Genomic DNA, 22589 nt, shown 5'->3' on the forward strand with positions numbered 1-22589 from the left:
AAAGAGCTTGCAGCTTCCTGCAAGAATTTAAGTGGGACCACGCTCGGACTCCCCAGTCCCATTCTGGGCGCTGAGATCAAGGGGCTGGCGCTGGATGCAGCAGGTGAAGCCGCCGCCTACAACACCAGCATCCTGTACCAGAGCTCGGGGAGGGGTCCCGGCTGCTCCACTTCCGATCCAACTGACCAGAAGCCAGGAGCCGGGAGCTTCTTCCGGGTCTGCTACGTGGGTGCAGGAGCCCCAGCACTTGGGCCATCCTCTGCTGCTTCCCCCAGCTGCATAGCAGGGAGCTGGACTGCAGGCAGAGAGGCTGAGACTCCTACTGGTGCTGCACTATGGGGCGCTGGTATTGCAGGTGACAGCTTTAACCTGGGCCACGACCCCGTCTCCAGGCCCCACATTCTTTAACCACTCAAGGCTCATAAAGCTACCGCCCAGGAACACTCCCCAGGAGGGTGCAGGCTAACCCCAAACAAGCAAGGCCTAGATGGCACGCCCCACGGTGGGTCCACGTTGGCCATTCACTCCCCAGGGGCTGCCTCTGTGTCTCCGCCCTCCTCCCAACATGCAGGTCACAGGTGCAAAGTGACCCGATCCTGTGAGCAGGAGGAGGGAGTGCCGGTGGCCTTGGCCAGGGCAGCCTGCTCCTTCTCACTCTGTGTAGATGAGAGAGGCTCAGAGCAGATGGATCTGAGGACACGGGCCAGAACCTGAGATGCAGCTCTCCTGCTGCGCCCTGAGCTCGGAGAGGCACGCAGCCTCCAGGGAGTGGGTGAGGCCCAGCCCCCCATAGCTACCAGCCTGAAAGGAGGGCGATACAGGTGCAAATGGGGAGGGAGCCTTGCGGGAGGGCCAATGGGGGTCACTGTGGACCGGGATGCGGGCCTAGTTTCTGGCTTCCTGCTTGCCCATCGGGAGGGTCCTGAGCTTGGGGGGCTTCTGGGGCGGTGCTGCCCTCCAGCACCCACGTGCGCGCCTGTCCACGGCCCGGAGTGCCCCCGAGCCCTGGACTGCATTTCCCAGGCGCTTCCTCCGGTGGGCACGTTGTGACCACCCCAGCCTCTGTGCCCTCTCGGAGGTCGGGGCTGGAAGGTCCACGCGCGAGCAAGGAGGGCCCAGCGTGCCGTGGCTCCTCAGGCTTTGCAGACCCCGCCATCAACCTCTCCCGCGTGGGAGACGAGGAGACGGCCTCTCCCCCGCCGGCTCTGGAGCTGTCCCAGACCCGAGAGCAGACGCCACCCGGTGAGCGAAAGGTTCCTCCCAGCGCCTCAGAAACCACAGGGTGCGGGAGACAGAGTCACTGAGAGCCGAGCGCCCATTGGCTACCTCTCACCATGGCCGCATATACCCCCAATACCCCGGGCGGCCTGGGGGTGGGGTTGTACCTCAGCCCCACCCCCGAACTAGGAAGGCGGGGTCTGAGGGCAGGGCCAGAAACGTCAGCGGGTCTCATAGCAACGGCTGAGCCCACCTCCTGTTAAAGATGGGACGAGCTCATTCGGCCCCTGAGCAGGAAGTCCTGCCCCCTGCGGCATCCTGGGAGCCAATCACAGAGCTCGGGGGAAGTCCACTTCCTTTGGCCCAACCATGCACAGGCCGGAAGTCAATCCTAACCCGAAGGAAGTTTGTCTTCTAAGTTGAGCGTGGTTGGTGTTGGGTGTTTCCGGGAGTACATGTTCGCTCTGGAGTTTCTGGGAGGATTTTCTGAGTCTTGGACCAGAACTGCCTTTGTAAGCGCCGGTTTGGAGATGATCTGCCAGCGGCTCTATGCAATGTTCTTTCCCTTCTAATATTTTCTAAGGTGCTTCATTAAATGTAACTTATATCCCATAGAACCTACCCTGCACAGTGCTGACCCACAGAGCAGGTCCGTCACCTGTCAGCATCCCTTGGGCCCCCCGTGGAGACCTGCCCACCCCACCCAGTGATTTGGGAGGAGGGGCTGCCCTCGCTCAGCCTCGCGCTGCCAGAGCACTCAGGTGCCAGTCATGGAAGCTAAGGCTGGGCCGCACGGCTCACAGTTTATCGTCTGGTGTCCACGTCCACCGCGTGCCGGCAGACACAGCCTGGGGGCCACTGCAGAGCCACCTGCTGCTGCCGCTCCGTGTGGCAGGGCCAGAACCCGTCGCCTCCAGCTGGGCCTTTGCCCTTCATTCTGGGTGGATCAGCCCCGTAGGCGTGCTCAGAGAGAATGGCCTTGGCCAGAGGGTGCTCCCTGCTGCCATGGCTCCCTGCACGCAAAGGCCTGGCAGTGGGAACCGGAAGCATCTGACCCTGTGAGCACCGGAGGTTAATTAAAATCCCCCACCAGCGATCATATCCAGGTGACGGGGAGGCACAGGGAGGGAGGACTCAGTGGCTGTCCACGGGGCGGCTCTGGGGCAGACCAGGAAACCAGTGCTCCCCAGATCCTGTGCCCACGGCTTGTCTTTGCAAGACCGAAAGAAGCCTTTGGAATCTGGAGCAAAACAGCATACGGGCCGGGACGCTTCGGGTCCGTGGGCTCAGCAGGGGTGGTCTTTGCCTCCTGTGGGACACCGGGTGGTGCTTGCGGATGCTAGTGGGCTGCTGCTACCCACGCCTCAGTGCACAGAAGGCCCTGGCCAAAACCACAGCCACACGTAAGGTTCCAGAAACCCTGTTACAGAATGTGACAGTGGTCCTCAACCAGGGACACTTCTGCTCCCTAGGGGGTCACTGTTGGAGACAGGTTTTGTGGCAAAACAGAACAGGAGATTCGCCACACTCAGGGCTTCAAGGTGAGCAGTGGGACATTAGGCGTTCGCAGCACAGCTCCACCGCCCCCGCCCACTCTGAGAGCGTCTGCATCCAGCACAGGAGCCCCCCTCCCCAAGCGGCCCATCTGCCCCCACCCTCACCCCACCCCCTGAGTCTGCCAGTCTCTCTGTCACTAGGAATTCAACCAGTGAGATTGCACCTGGGACAGTGAGACCCCACCCACATCGGTGAGACCTCTCCCACACAGGTTGGTGACACCCCAACCATATCGGGGAGACCCCAACAAGATAGTGAGACCCCACCCGGGATGGTGAAACCCCACCCACTATGGTGAGACCTTCTCACCCACGTCAGTGAACCCCACCTGGGGTAGTTAGACCCCACCCAGGTCAGTGGGACCCCACCTGGGGTAGTTAGACCCCACCTAGGTCAGTGGGACCCCACCCACTATGGTGAGACCCTTCCCACCAGGTCAGTGACACCAAACCTGTAACAGTAGGACCCCAGCCAGGATGGTGAGACCCCACTCACGTTGGTTGGGCCATACCACTGTCGGTGAGACCCCGCCGGGGTGGGAGAAGCTCCGGCACTTGGGCTGTGCCAGGGTTGCAGACTCCAGGGCCACCAGGTAACTCCGTTCCCCACCTCATTGGGCAGAAAGGGCCCTGGAGGACGGGTTTGGGGTCCAGAGCTGTGGTCTCAGCACAAGGGGAGGAGGGAGGCCCCAGTCTCAGGTAGTCCCAGGGTCCATCCCTTGCCCTGGGTGATCATCACTGGACTTCCAGGGTAGCAGCTAAACGAGCCTCTGTCCATCTCCCAGCCTGTGGCCCTCGGGTACAGCGGTGGGAAAGAGACTTGGGGGGGCACCCCGCAGGCCAAGGGAGGGAGAGATCAGGACATAGCGCATGACGGGAAGCAGCGCTGAAGCGACCTCAAATACTTCACGGAAACCCAAACTGCGTTCTGAGTGTGCGTGAAGTTTCAGCCGCAGCCTTGCTATGGAGGACAGGGCTGTTTGCTTTGTCAGGGGAGACCAGAGTGGGGCAGCGGTGGCCGAGCAGGTGCACACGCCAAGGAGCGGATCTGCCTCAGCAGGCCGTCACCTCCACCCCCGCCCCCCAATCCGTGCAGGTGACCCCTGCTCTGCAGCACAGCCCAGACGTCTCAGTCCATGCCGGCCTGGGCACGGCCAGCTCCCTCCCGGGTCCTCCACCTGCAGAGCCAGTCTTCAGCCAGGAGCCACGTCAGAGCCACCAGGACCAGGACAGCCAGGCTGATCCGCAGGAGGTTCTGGGCGGTGTGATCCCAGGCGGCTGGGGCTGGGGCAGAGGGGCCGCTGATGGGATGCAGCACTGCACCCACCCGCTCCTCTCCCCTCACCTCCCAGACCTTCCTCCTGCCCCCACCCCGCGGGAGCCCGGCTACTCACCGTCCTGGACTCTGGACACTGTGGTTCCGAGATGGGGTTCCCGAGAGCCTGCTGTGGGAAGGGAGGGTCGGCTTTGGCTTCTGCCCCCCCAGCCTCTCCTTCCTCAGTCCAGCCCCCCCACACCCCGCGGCTGTCCAAGTCTCCACCCCATGCCTCACAGGGGTCCCAGCGGCCTCACCCCGCGGGCAGGGCCCCCAGGCCCCAGGCAGAAGCTGGCGCTGCACTATTGCGCATGCGTCTCCATGCCTCGCACCCCGACGGGGGCTCTGCGCCCCCCTCACGCGGGTATTTCTCCACACATGGCGTCAAATCCAAAGCCTGGCGGTCCCCTGGGTGTCCTAGGCCAGCCCCCTGCCCACCAGCCTCCTGCCCAGTCCCTTGTCACCGGGTCCCCTTCCTGACTTCCGGCACTGCTGGGTCGCCCCGTCTCTTTCTGGAAATCTCTTCGTTCTGAGAACCAATCGACTAAGGGGCTCCATCAGCCAGTGTTCACCCAGATGTCTCCTGCGTGTGCCCAGCCAGGCGGCCCTGCTTAGCCCTCCAGGGTCCCCCTTCCAGGTCACTACTGCTCCTTGTGTGTGATACCAGGGGGCTTCTAAAACTTCACAGGACACGGAGTTAAAAGAGAAGTTTATGGGGCCAGCGCTGTGGTGTAATGGGCTAAAGCCTCCGCCTATAGCACCAGCACCCCATATGGGCACCGGTTCGAGTCCCCGCTGCTCCACTTCTCTCCAGCTCCCTGCTAATGTGCCTGGGAAAGCAGCAGAAGGTGGCCCAGTCCTTTTACCCCTGCACTTTCCATGAGCTCTCTGAACTGCCCTCATATAACACATTTCTCTCTCCCGACATCCACCCATGGACGTTCCATCCACTCCAGCCAGGACGCTTGTGCCCCAGAGACCAGGAGGTTTTTCTGGCTGATGGGCGCTGCTGTATGGGTTTCCCGTCCCTTATCCAAAATGCTAGGGACCGGAAGTACTCCAGATGGGCTTATCCTGGGATTTGGAATATTCCCATACACACAGTGAGGTCTCCTGGAGACTGTGCCCATGTCTTAAACCCAAGATTCCCTGCGTGTCACTGGCCCCGGGGACACAGGCTCTGGGTAACTTCTCATCATGTCCCTAGTGCACCTGCGTTCTGCATATGGACCAGCATGAGAGGGAGGGTGCGGGTTTCACTCTCGGCAGCTTGTGGGCACTGAACACCACCACACCTGGGGCACCTGCACTGCACTGTGCAGGCGGGGAAGCCCACGGCTCCCACAGGCATGCACAGAAAGGCTCCAGCTCTCCTGAGTGTGGAGGAGCAACCTACTCACCGGGAGCAGGGGCGGGGTCTGTGGGTTCCAGGCTGGGGTCTCCCACATCTGGAGACAGAGATGAAGAGGACAGGTCGGGTCTGGGGGCTTCCTCTGCCCCCCCCCCATTCTCCTTCCCTGGCACCCTGGGGTGGACGTCCCTTCGACACGACCCTGGGGTTTCTTTAGGAGCCCAGGGAGGACCTGGGAACTGGGGGCTTCCTCACCTGTGACCAGGAGCTTCACGGGCTCACTGGGGAAGGACCACACATGGTCACTATAGGCGCCAAAACACCTGTACGTGCCTGTGTGTGCCGAGGTCACAGGGCCCACGGGGAACTCCGCTGGCACCGCCCCATGGCTGCCCTGTGGGTGGCTGGGCCCGCCTTCCTGGAGCAGGAAGAAGGTGTTGGTCACCGTCTCTAGCCGGCAGTAGAAGGTCACATTCTCTCCCGAGGTCACCGTGGGCCCTGGTTGAACCCATAGGGTGGGCGTGTCGTACATTCCTGCACAAGAAGGTGGCCAGTGTCTTCCTGCCTCCCAGGCTACACCCCTGCAACCTCAGACCCTCCTCCTCCCCCCACACCTACCCCATCCACAGACGCACCCTCCCCAACCGTGCTCCCAGGTGAATGCGCTCAGTGCCAGGAGCGAGGATCAGACTCTCTGGGAGCCGCTGTCCACGGGGTTTTCCCAGAGTTTGGCTGCTAGAACCACAATCCCAGCACAGCCTGGGGCAGCCGATGGCCAGGGGCCACCTCAGGGCCACCAGTCAGAGACTCGGGTGGGGCGGCCGTTTGCTTATGTCTTTGGGGGAAACATACATAATATAGAATTCAGCATCTTAACAGCTTTAATCGTCGCCCCGTGTCTCAACTTCTTTTGCAAGCTCAGCCGGTTCCCTCGCATGCGGTGCAGCCCACGTTTGCCACGCATTCCCCAGGGGACACTCGGCTGCTTGCAGCTCTCGGCCCTTCTGATCCAGGCTGCCGTGACTCGGGGCCAAAGCTCTCTGTGTTTGTCATGAGCCCTCCTGCAGATGCTACCAAGTGCTTCAGTTGAGACACAGGTCCCCGGCTGTAGGGAGCGCCCTGGCCCAGACACCTTCCCTCCGTGGGAGCCGCCCTCCCACAGGAGAAGCCTCTCTCTCTTTCTGGCCTGCTTCTCTCCCCTGTCCCAGGGACCCGGGTGCCGTCCTAAGTAGGAGTCCTGCACCGATGCCCTGCTGGGCTTCCCTCTCCTACAGGCTCCTCCCAGAGGAAGCAGCCCCCGTTCTGATCCCTGCAGAGCATGGCCGGGTGGGGCTGCCCCCCGTCCCCTGCCCCCCACCACTGCATGGCAGCGGGCAGACTCACCGGTGACCACCAGATCCAGGGGCTCGCTGGGCTCCGACCAGAGCTCCCCGCTGCGGCAGAAGCAGCGGTAGCGCCCTGCAGTGCGCGAGGTCATGGCCGCAATGGGGAACCGGACTCCGCCCCTCACTCTGGATCGCTGGGGTCTCCCCCAGGCAGAGAGGCCCCCCTCAGAGCCCAGCTGGTACTCCTCGGCCCCGGGGGGCCCCTGGCACCAGATGGCTGCTGGCTTCACCTCTGGAATCCTGGAGTCGGGCTCTGCCCAGATGCTGGGCCTGGTCAGTGCCTCTGGAAGGGAATCAGAACCTAGGTTTCCGGAAGGACCCCACCCCAGTCCCCTCCCACCGGCAACAGCCCCGCCCACTCCCAGTTTTCCCAGTGGTGGTGACTTCCTGGGGACCTCGAGGGTGACCCTGGGGCAGTGAAGGGAGGACTCACGCTTCTGGGTGCTGATTCTCCAGCTCAGACACAGCCCTGGGAGGCAGGAACCATGGGTCATGTTGCCCCCCAACCCGTACCCCCGGCCTCCATTGCCCTCCCGTACCAGGACTCACCGAGGCAGAGCAGGGCCGTGAGTGGGGAGGACATGGCACAGATTCGGGCGGGAGGTGTGTGTGGCCGGCCGGCGAGGGGCACAGGATGTGGTGGGTGAGGCCCCACGCCGCTCACCCTGGGGATTTCACACTGACTTTCTTACAGGCGGGGTCACAGCCCTCCCTCCGCCACCTGATCACGGCCCCACGGACATCCAACCACACCTGCGCCCTCGGTGTTCCTGTCAGCTTCAACACCACACCACTCCCTCCCCAGAGCTCCTGTCCATTGCTGGCCTGGGTGGCTCCTGTCATCTCTGGGTGCCCCAGGGCCGGGTCTGGGTGGGTTCACAGCGCATCTGCAGCTCCGGAACAGGGGGGAAGGCAGATCGAGGAGCCCAGTCCCGGGGCGGCCCTGGGAGGTCACCGTGCTGTCCACATGCAGGGGAGACGAGGGAGGGCACAGGGTTTCATGTCCCCCACTTAAACTCCTCACGGCCGTGGAGACACGTGGGACTCCCCCCGTCTGGAAAGGGAGCGTGGGCTCTGTCTCCTTTCTGAGCAACAGAACCGGGAGGACCATGTCCATCTCCCTGCAGGTGCAGGAGCGAGGGTGGGGACTAGAAGGCGGGTTTTCTGTGCTCCCAGGAAGTGACAATGAACAAGGCCCCGCCTGTGTGACCTGGCTGGTGCCCCCAGGGCCCTGATCACATCCGTGCCTGTGAGTACTCGCCTTGGGGGAGATGGCAGTGGCTGGATTTCAGAGACAGCATCGGGACCGAGGCAGGGCCGCTCTGGCTCCGGGGATCGACACCTGGGGTGGGTTTCTTCTCCTGTCCTGGGTTACTGGGACCGGCTCACCCCGAGCTCCTCCAACACAGCTTTCTGCAAACACCGACCACGGAACTCGAGTCAACCCTGGTGTCGTGAGGATGAAGCCAAAGTCCCCACGGGGTCTCCCGGGGTGGGGGTCCAACTCTGGCTTTCACCTGAGTTTCTGATCTTCTCTTTTTAAATTCAGAAAATTTGGGAGGGAGGGAGGGAGGCAGAGAGAGAGAAAGAGAGAGAGAGAGAGAGAGGGAGAGAGAGAGAGCTCCATCTGCTGGGTCACTCCCCAAATGCCTGTGATGGCTGGGGTGAACAGGGCCAATGCCAGGGGCTAGGAGCTCCATCCACATCCCCACACGGGAGGCAGGAGCCCAGCTACCCAACCCGGGACCACGGCTCCAGGACCTGCATGAACAGGCAGCTGGACCCAGATCTGCAGCCGGGAATCGAACCCGGGCCTCCCGTTGCATCATGGGAGGTGTGTGTGTGTGCGTGTGTGTGTGTGTGTAAGTGTCATGTTTACATGACAAATAGACACAAATACAACCTTTGGCTTCAAAGTAACTATTCTTTAAAAGGAGAAAGTGTGCTGCCCTCACCCCTTCTCTCAGGCTCCTGTGACAAGCCCTGCCTGGCCATGGAACAGGGTCTGGGGTGAGGCCAGGACAGAACATTTTCTTGCCATGTTGTAACTCCTCCAGCATCCTCTTGGATAAAGCTCCAGTGAGTCCCCAGTGAGGCCCTCCCTCTGCCACCTGATCACGGTCAGTGATGGGGTTCCAGTTAGCCCCCGCCCCGGGGTGGGGGGAGGGCTCTTTGTTTCCTCCTGAGGCCGGTTGTTCTCTCTGAGGTTTCAGCTGCAGTGGGTTCTACTCCCCGTGGAGGGCCCCAGCACCCTTTCTGTGGTCTCCCCCAGTTCCCCCGGGGCTGGGTGCCCAGTAGGCGGCAGCTCTCCGGTGGACGCTGTGGGTGTGCAGGTTCCCACCCAACTCGGTCAGACTCAGCCTCATGCACTCGTGAAGGCCGCGGGTGTTGGGTTTTCAGGACTTTGCTTCCAGATCTGCAGGTGCAGGCTCCCTGCATGTGGCCGGCTGGGGTGGTGACCGGAGCTTTTCCCTGAGGGCCGAGGGTCCTGACCGCTTTCTCTCCACAGCACCCGCTCTCTGGAGCTCTGTGGAGACCTTGGTTCAAAGCCCCCTCCTCAGGGACTTGGGGCGGGGTCTCTGTTCCCTGGGAGGTGCTAAACCCCATCAGGGCCAACCTCCTGGGCAGTGTCTGCCGAGTACCCGCACTTCCGCTCCCACTCGAGCCAGAAGGCTCTCAACTAAGTCTTCGTCTCCACCACTGGCTCTTTATTTCTGTGCCCTTGAAGCCAGATACCTATGGGATTGTTTCTAATATGTCCTGTTGATGTGTGTACATATGTGTATGCATGTGTCTCTGTGTGGAGGTGTGTGCACCCATGTATGTGTGCATGTGTGTATGTGTGTCTTCGGGTGTAGGCATCTGTGTATGTCTGTGTGCATCTGTGTGTCTGCATGTGAGTGTCTGCGTGTGTGTGCCTGCGTGTGTGAGTGTGCTGATGGGTGCAGTTCTGTGCACGGCCTGACCAGCACTTCCTCTCGTGCAGCTGTGTGCCCAGCAGAGCTCAGCACATCCTGCCCCAAGGACCAGAGCCAGCCCATGGCCTCTCTGTGGATGGCCCGTGGGCTTAGCATGTTTTCACATTTTCGCGTGTCTGAGAGGAATCGAAAGAAGGCTGCTCCGGGTCGAGTGGACATGCTGTGACACGCAAACATCAGCTCTCACCTGGCTCACTGGGACTCGACCATGCTCCAGCGTGTGCACCGCTCGTGGCTGCTCGGCTGTCCCCATCCCACCTGGCTCAGCTGACCTCCTGTCCCCAGGGATACTGCCTGGGGGATGGCAGAGGACGAGAACTGAATGTGGGGGGTGGCGAGAAGCCACTCACGTCTCATCCTTGCCCGAGTTGTGGTGCCCTCTGCTGTGTTCCCATGCTCCTTTGCACACCCGTGCTGTGGACAGGGCCTTGGACAGCCAGCCAGGAGCCTCTGCTGAGGACACAGCGGGGCTGAGAGACACCTACCTGTGACCACGAGCTCCAGGGCACCACTGGGGGCTGCCACACCTGGGGGCTGTCACGGTGGCAACCACAGAGACGCAGGGGTCCCCAGGACAAGAGCCAAGGTTGCCTGGCCAACCTGGTGTTAGCACTGTGGTAGGGAGACATCCCCCCACCCCGGGGGCTCACTGAAACTTATCCAAGAGGACGCTGGAGGAGGAACAACATGGCAAGGAAATGTTCTGTCCTGGCCTCACCCCAGATCCTGATCTCCCGCCAGGCAGGGCTTGTCACAGGAGCCTGAGAGAAGGGGTGAGGTCAGCCCACTTTCTCCTTTTAAAGAATAGTTACTTTGAAGCCAAAGGTTGTATTTGTGTCTATTTGTCACGTAAACATGAAACACACACACACAGAGTAGAAGAGCTAACCCAAGCTAGATAACGTGTGCATTACCTCACAGACTTATTGTGTGGTGGGAGCATCTGACACAGTTTTAAGCAATTTCAGCTGCCCATGCCATGAACGTTATTAACTACAGTCGCCATGACGCACACTACACCTCTAGACCTCTTCTCCCACGTGATTCTGTAGCTCTGCTCTCTGACCTGCGGATCCCACGCCCTCCCCTGGTGACCACCATGGTGCTCCCCAAGTCCCTCACAGCCCACACCTGAGTGACTTCCCTCGTGGGTTCTCCTCTGTGCCTGGCTTGTTTCACTCCCACAGTGTCCGCAGTGCCTCGGTTTGCTGCAAACGTCCTGGTTTCACTCGTTCCATGGCCGAGTCTTATTCCACTGTGAGACGCCTTGCTTCGGGCCCCATTCGCCTCGGTTGATGATGACAGCGATGTGAGCTGCACCGCAGGAACGCGGGCGGGCAGGTGTCTAAGGGTCTCCTCCCCGTTAGCTCCTCCCCTGTGCCCAACCTGCGCTAGGAGAAGGGAGCGGTGGGGGTCTGGGCCCGGAGGGGTGGTGCAGCCCAGGATCCCCTCTCTGTCCCACACTGTTGCGGACAGGTGAGCCAAGGAGCCGCCCACGCGCTCAGGGAGTTGGCACCGTCGAGAAGTAAACCAGGAAGCGGGCGTGGTACCAAGGGTTCGAGGGGCCAGGTGGGGCTGAAGGGGAGCTGCCGTGTAGAGAGAATGTTCATGGGCCGGAAATGCCAGACGCGCTCTTCCGGAAACCCGGGATCCTCGGGCGTGCATATAAAGACCCCAGTCCCCTCTGCCGGATAGCTGCAGTATCAGACAGGCTCTTCCGGAGACCCCCCTACACACTATCTTTAGGAACCACAAAAGTTCTCTTCCGGAAACCCGGGAATCTCGAGTGCTCTCTGGAGACCCCACACACCAACTTCATGAAATTAAGAGACCCTGCACTTCTCTTCCGGAAACCCCAGACGTGCTCCTCCGGAAAGCAGGGGCCTAGACGCCCCCTCCAGATACAGCAGGTTGGGCCGCCCTGGGGGTAGAGCTAGAGTGAAGGCTGGGCCGGAGCAAGTGCGTTGCGCTCCACTTCTCAGGCGTGGGTTGACGTAGACTTCCTTCCACACAGAAAATGCCAGGGAGGAAGGGTGACGCTCCCTTGGGAACCAGGTGCCCCAGATCCGCAGCAGCAGCCAGGCTCCTGCATCCTCTGGGTCCCTGCTGGGCTGTGCTGGGGACAGCTCTTTTCTCCCATCTTCTGCATAGTGACCCATCACCCAGTCCTGTCACACAGCTTCCCAGGGCGGGGTGTCCTTGAGAGCCTTGCACATGTTTTTGAAAATTGTCATCAAGGTCAACGCCTACAAGGGAATTGAAGGGCCTAAAGAGACAGAGAGAACCAGAGGCAGTGTGAGATCCTGGAGAAGATAAAGGATTAGGTTCCAACACAGGAAATCTAAATAAACCATGGACTAGTTGAGCTAAGGGAGCTGGGAAGAAATGTCCCATATTAACCTACAATGCTAACAGGGAGCTGGGTGAAGGGTCTATAGCAACCCCATGTGGTAACTTCACATTTGTTCCCTAAAACTGTTCTAGAAGTCTATTAAAAATCAGGTAAGATTCCCACATGAGGGCTGAAGACCCTGGCTGTCTCCTTACCCAGCACCACCTACTCTAGGGCAACACTGGGGGCTGCCCAGGTGACGCTCCCTCTGTCAATACTGGTAACACCTGGGGTGTTGTATCCATGGGAGTCCTCCCTATGTCTCACTAGTAACACCCTGCAGTGTTGTATCCATGGGAATCCTGCCTCTGTCGGCACTGATAACACCATGTATTATTGTAATTCTGCGAGTCCTCCCAATGCCACACTGGGAACACCCTGCAGTATTGTATTCATGGAAATCCATCTGTCCGTACTGGGAACACCCTGCATGGTTGTATCCGTGGGAGTCCTGATGAATCAGCCTCCTTCTGCAACCCCAGTTCCTTCTCCACCACCTCAGGTGTGTCTTCCCAGGATCTCCAGTTGGGACAAGGAACATACAGGGGTTTCCTGCCACGGGATCTTCACACACCCACTCAAGGGAATTGGTGAACCTAGTATGGCAGATATGATAGGACTGGCAATATGCCTTAGAAAAAATGCAGCCTAGATTCGATGGACTGTCAGAGAGACACCATTTTTCCCTGTTCTTGGGGGGTGGGGCAGAAATAAATTAAGATGAAAAGCCTATCATTTTCTTTTGAAATACTTATAATTTTATTTGATAGGGGAAGAGAGAGGGAGAGATCTTTTGTTTGCTGGTTCACCCCCCAAATGCTGGCAATAGCCAGGGCTGTGCTACGCAGTCAGGAGCCTGGAGCTGCAGCCAATCTCCCTCCTGGGGCAGGAACCAAGCACTGAGCCACTGCCTGTCTCCTAGGTGTGCAGTAATGGAAGCCACCTTAGAGGCAGATCTGGACCTAACCCAGGCACTCAGCTGTGGGATTCAGGCATCCAATCAGGGACTTAACTGCTGTACCAACTCCCACCCCATAATCGTGTTCTCAAAAAGTGTTAATGAAACCCAGTCATTTGTGGAGAAATGGCCGGGACTGGAGAACATTAAGTGAAATACGCCTTCCCAGGAATCCAGTGTAAGTTCTCCCTTCTACGCGGAAGTTGGAAAAGTTGGTCTCATAGTAGCAGAGTAGGATGGTGACCACTATCGCTGAAAAGGGTCTGGGGGAGAGATGAGGGAGGGTTGGTCCCCGGGTCCCAAGGTGGAGTCAGATAGAGGAACGGCTCTGTCTGCACAGCACAGGAGGCACCCATGGCTCACATAACCTGTTGAGTGTTTCTACAAAGAACTCGAGGAGAGGAGCTGGGCCCAAACACAAGACATGACGAGATGGGAACGCCCTGGTGTGATCAGCACACCTTCAAATCCCACACTGCACCTCCCAAATTATTACGTGTTCATTTAAAGGGAAAAATAGGTGGCAAAAATGGTGTCTCTGTCTTCCTCCTTTGTCGAGCTGAAATTCACAGAGCACAGATTACATACCTAACAGAAATTTAATTCATGCTGTAGCTACCTCTCACATTCACTGTGTTGTGTACCCACCAGCACCTGTCACAAACATCTTCATTAGCAGAGACAGAAACCCCAGACCCACTCAGCAGGCACCTGCATGCTCCCTCCCCACACCCGAGTCCACATTCTGCCCTCTGAATCTGCACCCCCGGGCACCTCTCAGAGCAGAATCAGACCATGGTGTCTGTGACACTGGCTGATTTCTCCACGATTATCCAGACCCTCCTTCTTTTCTAACAGGAGAGTATCAGCCGTGTCTACAAATACTGCCTGTTGTGGACGCACTCATCTGGTCTGCATATTCTGGTTGCTGGCATCTTTGGGCTCATGTGAATGAGGCTGCTCTGAACCCGTGGATGCAAACACCTTCTTGGGTTCCTGCTTCAATCCCTGTGGTTATATGTGCAGGAGAGGAATTGTTGGATTGGATGGTAATTCCAAGGAACCATGTTTCCTTCTTTATTGTGTTGAAATTCAAATAACATCAAACCAGCCCTTCAGAGTGTATTATTTGCTGACTTGTAGTACATTACCAATGTTGTACACCATTAACTTTTTAAAAACATATATTTTATTTATTTGAAAGAGTTACAGAGCTAGATACAGAGAGAGAGAGAGAGAGAGAGAGAGAGAGAAAGTCTTCCATCTGCTGGTTCACTCCCCAGATGGATTGACCCCGCCCACCCTGAAATCAATTTCGCTGGTTTATTCTGTTACTTGGCGCAAGCTCCCTGTTGTTGGCTGAAACGCGGATTCCCACGCATGCGCACTGGGAACTGAATTAACCAGAAACAGAGCAAAAGGCTCCATGAAGAAAGAGCTAAGTGCGAGGCGCACATTTGGTCTGCAGGGGGCGCTCTCGCACCTCAGGGCAGGAGAAGTCCATGGCTGAATAGAGGAAGAGCCCCTGCTGCCCCCAGACAGTTCCCGCAACCGAATGCTGGAAGACTGTTCCCCACTGTGCTCACGCTCCCCCCTGCCCCGCCCCCAGGGCTCGTCCTCTCTGACCCAGCGCTGTCCTCTCTCCAGGTCACCGCCGGCCTGCAGCCCGGGTCCTTCTCTGGCTGTACCAAGCCTCCGCCAGCAGAAGCCCAAGGCCCAGCAGGACAAGGCCCGCCACGCCCATGCGGATGAGGTTCTCCAGGGTGTGGTCCTCGGACACTGGGGCTGGGAGTGTGCACGGAGGGGTCACCTAGGCTGGCCAGCCCCAGTAACACAGGACCCCACCTCCCCGAAGCAGCCTGAGCCCAGGGATGCACATCTTTGTGTCTAGGGAGACCCCTCGCCCAGCGTGGGCTTTGTGAGAGGCCTGTGCACCCAGCCCAGTTCCCTTCCCAACTCCAGCGCCCCTGTTCCATCCACTCCACTTCCCACACAAACCCTGTGCCACACAGGGTGACCGGGCCCCAGGGCTGAGACCTCTGCTGTTTCTCACTCCCTGTGACCTCCCCCAGGTCCCCTCCCCCAGCCCAGTCCACCTGTGGGGACAGCCCTGCACTGACCATGAGGACTGATGAGACAGGGCTGGGGCCCTCACCTGACACCTCCAGCTGCAGGGGGTCACTGGGCAGTGACCACACACGGGTCTTGTTGGTGTCAGCACGGTAGCACCTGTAGATGCCCCTTTGGGTGCTGTCCACGGGGCCCAGGAGGAAGGTGGCCTGCCACAGCCCAGCCCCATGGGAGTATCGGGCTTCCAGGCTGTGCAGGGGGCCGGCTCCACCCTCCTTCAGCAGATGGGCAGTGCCCGCCTCATCTGAGCCACAGGAGAGGGACACGTTCTCTCCTGACGCCACCACGGGGCTTGGCTGGGCCGACAGGGAGGGCGCCGGGAACATCCCTGCAGGGGAAGCAAACCAATGTCTGGGCTGCTGCTCCGTGAAGTCCATGTTTCTTCTTCTGTGGGCAGGGGAAAAACCTTACCCATCACCACCAGGGTCAGGGGGTCACTGGGCTGGGAGGGGCTGAGCGAGGTCCAATACACACAACAGTACTGCCCTGTGTCATGGGAGCTCATGGACGTGATCACGGAGAAGCTGGCCTTGTGTCTGGAGTCCTGCTGGGGCCTCGCTTCCCAGGGATGACGGCCGCTCTCTGTATACATATGATAGACCTCAGCCTGCAGAGAGCCCTGGCACCAGAGGGTCACAGGGCTTCCTACGGCGACCAGGGGGCCTGGGTCGGCCCAGATGGAGGGCTTGGGGAGGGTCCCTGGAAAGGAATCAAAGTTGCAGACCCCGGGTGCAGCCTCTCTCCCACCCCATTCCCCAGCTCCACTCCCAGCCCCTCCCAGCCATCACCATCAGCCCAGCCCCCCTGGGCTCCTTAACATGAGCTGTCTGGAGCCCCTGGGACTGAGCCAGGTCAGGGGAGGACTCACCCACCTGTGCCCCATCCCCTGGTACCCGGCACAGCCCTGGAAGAGAAGTCCCCGTGAGAGCTGTTCCCCACTCCCCACCCCTGCAGAGATGACCAGGCCTGCCCTGGTCCTCTGAGCCCTGGGGTCCCAGCTGGTGCAGGGCGCTGTCCCCTCCCGCACCTGTAGGGGTCCCATTCTCCCCGTGTCCCCAGCTCACCCAGGCAGAGGAGGGCAGTGAGGGCTGGGGTCTGGACCCCGCCGCCCATGGTCCCTGTGGAGCAGAGCAGCTGTGAGGGGCGCAGGCCCAGAGTCCGGCTGGAGATGAGTGGGGAGACGTCACGGGTTCCTCATCTGTGGCCTCACAGGAACAGGGGCAGCCCCTCCCCCACCTCCCCCGCTGTCCCTGAGGACGGGGCCCAGGAAGCAGCGGGCACTAGGGACAGCTAGGACCAGGCCTCCGCCTCCGCTGCCCCCTGTACTGTGCCTGCCCTGCCTCCCTCCCCCACTCCAGCCCCCGCCCGAGGAGTCCACTTTCTGTCCAGTTAGGGTTCTGGTTCTCCCTGCACAGGCCGGGTGGCCAAGACACGCACTTCCCTTTCCTGAGCTGCTGAGTGCAGTTGTGGGGGCTGGGGCGGGGGAGGGGAGGGGAGTGGAGTGGGGAGGGCTGGAGCCTGTGGGGAGGGTGACAGAATCTTCCAGGCCTCTCAGAGCTGATGAGAGCAGATGAAGAAGGCAGACCCTACAGAGGTGTGGCTGAGCTGCAGCCCAGCTGTGGCTGTGGCAGGTGCAGGAGGGCCCACAACAGGGGACACGGGCCTGGGGTGGGGTCCTGCTGGGGGCTGGCGGGCTTGGGTCCCTGCTAGGGGCTTGAGGAGGGGAGGGTGTCTTGGAGCACAGGCCCCGAGCTCCTCTGGGAACTGAGAGCATGGGATACCCTGGCCCCGGGCCAGCTGGTGACCCATGCCCCACACCCTGTGCTGGGTTTCTCTGATTGAGGGGGACTTGGAGCAGAGGACTGGGCTCGTGTGGAACCACACTCCACGTGGGGCTGGGGATCCCCGGCACCTGTGTCCTGAGCCCCCCACGGCCTCTCCTCCCCTGATCTGAGCACCTGGGCTCCATGCTCCCAGATGACATGGGGGTGTCGCTTCCTGAGCAACCTGAACAGGTGACGTCGTCCCCCAGTGTCTCTGTGGTGGGGGGATGCCCGAGACCTCCCCTCCTTGGGTGGCCGTGGCTGCAGCACTCCAGTCTCAGGGTCCTGCAGTGTCCCTTCCAGATTCAGACGTGGGGACAGCACCGTTCTGGTAGGGACCCCTCCTCAGAAGTCCCTAGGAGCGCCTGCTGACCCCAGAGGTGAATCAGAAGACAGAATGGAAGACCCCATCCTCAGCCGTGTTTGGGGGTGGAGCTCTCAGCTGCCTGCTCTGGGGTGGGGGCCCCATGAGAGAATGCACGGTGGCTCGTCACAGCCTCGGGTGCAAAGGCACTGACAGGCATCTGTCCTTTCCTTAGCCCTGCGTCTGGTTGAGAGGAAGTCCCCCTCCCAGAAACAGGAGCTGGCAAAGCGTGCATGCAGTGGGGTTCACAGCAGAGACGCAGAAATGCAACGACCCCCTCTGGCCTCCACAGCCCTGCACAGCCCCAGGGCTCTGTGGGCTTCCAGCCCTGGGTGTTTCTGGGAAGGGTGCTATGCGAGGCCCATTGTGTGTGGCTGTGCCCCCAAGCCCCACGCATCCTCACTCTATGGCTTCCTGGGGCTCAGCAGAGTTCCCACGGAGCCAGGGACCCACCACCCTGAGCCCCGCATCCCCGGTGCACATCCGGCTCCTGTCCCTGGCCGGCCGTGCTTGGATGGATGCCTGTGTGCACAGTCCCTGGGTGGTTGTCAGGGCCTCCCCCAGGCCCTCGGTGGTGAGAACGCTCCACAGAGCCTGCACTCAGCACACTGGTGAGCGCTGCACCTGACCCTGACCCTTGCCAGGATGTGGGTCAATGGGAGCGCCTGACTCCGTGCAGGGGGTGGGTTGCTCTGTGCTGTGCTAAGGCTGGGTCTGGTGCTTTGAGGAACTATGAGCCTCTTGCCGCAGTGGCCAAACCCTGCACATTCCAGCCGCGTCTCAGGGCTGCGATTTCCCCACACCCTGACCACACACTGCCTACTGTGTCCTCGAGAAGTGACCAGTGAGGTGGCGTGGGGGGTGCCTCTCTCTGGCATTATTTGCACTTCCCTTCCCTTGCGCTGAGTGAGTTGCACCCTTGCTTTTCCTACTGTGGCTTCCAGATCTTCATACAATGTGTGCGTTGTCTTTCTGCTCCCTTCATAGCTGTCCACGGTGCACAAGAGTTCTGAAGTTTTGAGGATGATCAATGCAGCCATTTTCCTGTTTGTTCCTCGTACTTTCAGAATCACAGCTAAGACGCTGTGATGAAGTCTGAGGTCATATTTACCCAGGTATTTCCTTCTAGGCGTGTTTAAAATTTTTTATAAACTCTGATTTATTTATTCGAGAGGTAGGGACATAGAGAGGAGAGACAGCAACAGAGATGTGCCACCTTCTGGCTCACTCCCCAGACGGCTGGGCCAGGCTGAAGCCAGGAGCTTCTTTTGGGTCTCCCACGTGGGTGCAGGGCCCCAAGCATTTGGGCCATCCTCTGCTGCCTTCCCAGGGCATTAGCAGGGAGCTGGATCAGAAGTGGGGCAACTGAGATTCAAACTGGAGGTCATATGGGATGCGGGCGCTGCAGGTGTTGGCTTTACTCCCTAAGCTACGCTGTGGTGGGGTGGGGTCCCAGCCCATAACTGGAAACACTGGTGCAGAATCCACAGCACTCTCTCAAACCCCCTCCCTGAACTCTGTGGGAAACGCAGACTTGCACCACACGGACAAGCAGAGTAACCAGCCACCAGAGGAAGCCGGGCAGGCATCCGCACTCTTCCAGAACACCGGGTGCTGCCGTCCGCCAGAACCGCCGTGTTGTGGGGTTTATGTTAGTTGTGCATTGAGAAATCCAGATGACCTTGAACTTCCCGTGCCTGAAGAAACCCTGCACACACCTTCTTTCACTTCTGTGTGGTCCTCTCAGAGGGTGGATTCCCACGGTCATCTGGGATTTTACCTTAGAGTTTGATAAGCCACACGTTTTTAAAAATATTTATTTAAAAATCAGAGTTACAGAGAGAAGGAGAGAGAGAGGTATCCATCTGCTGGTTTAATCCCAATGGGTCCTCAAAGCTGGAGCTTGTCTGATCTCCAGCCAGGAGCCAGGAGCCAGGAGCCAGGAGCCAGGAGCCAGGAGCCAGGAGCCAGGAGCCAAGAGCCAGGGGCCAGGAGCTTCTTCTGGGTCTCCCAGATGGATGCAGGGGCCCAAACACTTGGGCCATCTTCTACTGCTTTCCCAGGCCACAGCAGAGAGCTGGATTGGACGTGGGGCAGCCAGGACTTGAACCGGTGCCCACAGGGGATGCCGGAACCGCAGGCAGCAGCTTTTATCCATTAAGCCACAGCACCAGCCCAGATCTATTGATTCTGACCTCCCACATCTGGCCCCACCTGTCATGGCCTCCTTTTGGTGAGCAGAATTTTAAATCCATCCTGAGTGACAGGTGTCCCACCACATCCTGGCCCACTTGCTGAAGGTCAAGGGGAGCAAATCCTGGTGTTACCCTCTCCGTGGGCGGCAGAGCTCGGGCTCCTGTGGACACTCAGGGCCACTGAGCTGTGTGCGGTCCCTGGAGAGGAACAGGACAGAACCCCACGGGAGCCTGCAGGGCGGTGGGCAGGGCTGCGGGAGGCCAGAGCCCCTTCCCAGAATGTGCATGGGAGCCCAGGGGAGCAGCACTGCCAGCAGCCCACCAGGGTCCCTGCCCCTGAGCAGGATTCCCACAACCCCAGGTGAGCTCTTCCCACTTCCCACAGCTTCTCACCACTCATGCCCGGATCCCCCCTCCCCCGCCCCCAGGGCACAGCCTCTCTGACCCAGCTCTGTCCTCTCTCCAGGTCACCGCTGGCCTGCAGCCCGGGTCCTTCTCTGGCTGTACCAAGCCTCTGCCAGCAGAAGCCCGAGGCCCAGCAGGACCAAGCCCGCCACGCCCATGCGGATGAGGTTCTCCAGGGAGTGGTCCTGGGGCGCTGGGGCTGGGGGTGTGCACGGAGGGGTCATCAGGCCGGCCAGCCCCAGTAACACAGAACCCCCTACTCCCCTCAGTAGCCTGAGCCCTGGGTCAGGCCTGTGGCTCACTCACCAGCGGGGGAGCCTGGCTGGGGGTGCGAGGGGCTGCTGGGCTCTGGTCCTCCTGAGAACAGGTACAGGACAGTGAGGAGGAGGAGACCCCGGCCTGCTCCACACTCTGTGCTTCCCAGCCTCTCGTCTCGCGACGCAGTTCAGCGTGGTCCTCGTGTAAGTCGCCCACACATCACTCTGTCTGTGTTCTGGAGCCGCCAGGGAACTCCGTAGGGGAGAGACATGTGGCAGCCAAGCCTGGCGAGCTTCTCCCTACAGGAGCAGGTCCCGGGCCCACCCTGGGCCATGACCAGGCCCCACTGGGCTCGATAGTCTCTGTCCTACTCTAATAGACACCCCGGGGTGTGAGGCCCGTCCTGGGTGGGTCCTGTCCAGTTCTGCAATGCTCGCCCGCTGTGGGAGCCCGGCCTGGGGCTGCCGGCCAGGGCGCTGGGCAGAACCCATCAGGCCCTCTGCAGGGACCACTGAGGGTCCTGCTGGGTCAGGAGGGAAGAGGGGCGGGGCTGCACACTGGCTCCGCCCACACCCTATCCCTCCTGCCCTGCAGTCCCACCGCCCTCACTCTGGGTGTCTGGCCCAGGAGCCCCAGGCCCCTTGCCCAGTTCCCATCTACGCCTCCTCTCAGTGTCTCCATGACCTACCCAGCTCCTGCTCAGGCTGTGGCTTCCTCACCTGTCACCCCCAGCTCCAGGGCGTCACTGGGCTCTGACCACACAGAAGGATTCTCCCTGTAGGAGCCATAGCATTGGAACGCCCACCTGCGGCCAGGAGTCACAGGGCCCACAGGGAACAGGGCCTGGGACTGCGCACTAGGGTGTGGCTCTGAGCTCCGGGTCCTGGCAGCCCAGGGCGCCCCCTCTTCTGTCAGAATGAACCTGTGGAATCCCAGCTGGGAGCGGCACTGGAGGGTCACATTGGCCCCTGAGGTCACCACGGGGCTGGGCAGGGCCGAGAGGCTGGGCTTGCTGTAGGCTCCTGGGAGAGGAGGAGCAGTCATGTGAAGCAGGGCTCACCCCCCACGGTACCCCCAGGGCTGCGCGATGAGAGGGGGGCCCCTGGGAGCAGACCCCTCCCTGAGGGCACAGCCTGTGGGGCAGGGACCCTGCGTGACCCTCACCTGACACCCGCAGCTCCAGGGCATCACTGGGCTCTGACCAGCCAGCAGTGCTGAGGCAGACACAGCTGTAGCGCCCCGTGTACACCTCAGCCATGAGAGGGATGGAGAACTTGACCTTGTTTCTGCGCTCCAGGGGCATCACTCTGTCCCAGGGCTCTGGGATTCCCTCTTTATACAGACGGCACTCCTGGGCCTCCAGGGTCCCCTGACACCACAGGGTCCCAGGCCTGCCCAGGGCGATCACAGAGCCTGGCTCAGCCCAGAGGATGGGTCTGGGGAGGGTCCCTGGAAGGAAACCAGAGGCTGGGTCCCAGGACCACGTCCCCTCGTAGGCCAGGACCCTCCCAGACGCCCTCCACACCAGACAGGGCTGCTGTCCCCACCCAGGCTGCCTGGGGTGGCCCTTGTCCCATGGGGGGGGAGGGGACCGGCACATTGGGGGCACGCTCACCTGCCTGCACTCGGGTCCTGGGCCTGCACAGCCCTGGAGGAGAGCTCCCCGTGAGAGGTTTGCCCCTGCCCCTGCCCCCATCCTCTCCTCCCCGGGGCTCCTGAGCTTGGGGTCTCCAGGGAGCAGGGTCTGGCAGTGGGCAGGGGCGGGGTCCCTCCCAGAGCAGGGTCTCCTCACCCTGTCTTCCAGTCTCACCCAGGCAGAGCAGGACCATGAAGGACGGGTTCATGGCGTCTCCTGACCAGCCCCGGCACAGCGCCCACGGCACGGGCACACACCGGGTGTGGAAGCTCGGAGGCCGGGTCTTCCCAGCATCGCAGGGCTGTTCCACCCGCAGCCCACAGGAAGGGGAACCGCACCTCACCCCCAGCCATGCCCTCAGTCCCCAGGATGGGGAGGGCACAGGCTCCCTGCAGGGATGGGGGCCCCGCCCCCGCCCTGTCAGCCAGCTCCGCCCTCCTCTCCCAGGGCCAGGACCCAGCACCAAGCACACGGGCCTCCCTAGTGGGCTGACTCCTGCCCCGGGGTGTCTTGTCTCCGCCTTCAGTTGCTGTGCACACAGCATGCAGGATCCCAGCCCCAGGCACATTTCCCGCCAGATGTTTCGCAAGGGCCAACTTCCTTCCTGTCCAGGCACGACATCCCC

The 22589-nt window shown here is 60.7% G+C and overlaps 1 protein-coding gene across 1 annotated transcript; it reads right to left on the reverse strand.

Moving 5' to 3' along the window:
- Positions 1 to 675: 675 nt before the first annotated feature.
- On the reverse strand, positions 676 to 22105 carry LOC103346239 (paired immunoglobulin-like receptor B). The gene is made up of 15 exons (XM_089320110.1): positions 21493 to 22105; positions 21048 to 21350; positions 20377 to 20427; positions 20137 to 20269; positions 16348 to 16467; positions 16156 to 16187; positions 15695 to 15982; positions 15309 to 15611; positions 14806 to 14938; positions 7375 to 7490; positions 7259 to 7294; positions 6824 to 7108; positions 5614 to 5974; positions 1334 to 1418; positions 676 to 801 (listed from the first exon to the last, which is right to left on the reverse strand). The coding sequence occupies exons 1-15, from the start codon at positions 22022 to 22024 to the stop codon at positions 676 to 678; spliced, it is 2904 nt and encodes a 967-aa protein (XP_089176236.1). The 5' UTR covers positions 22025 to 22105.
- Positions 22106 to 22589: the final 484 nt, after the last annotated feature.

This window comes from Oryctolagus cuniculus, chromosome 18 (genome assembly GCF_051225735.1).
Source record: "Oryctolagus cuniculus isolate XC-2025 breed Fujian yellow rabbit chromosome 18, ASM5122573v1, whole genome shotgun sequence".
Classification (NCBI taxonomy): Eukaryota; Metazoa; Chordata; class Mammalia; order Lagomorpha; family Leporidae; genus Oryctolagus; species Oryctolagus cuniculus.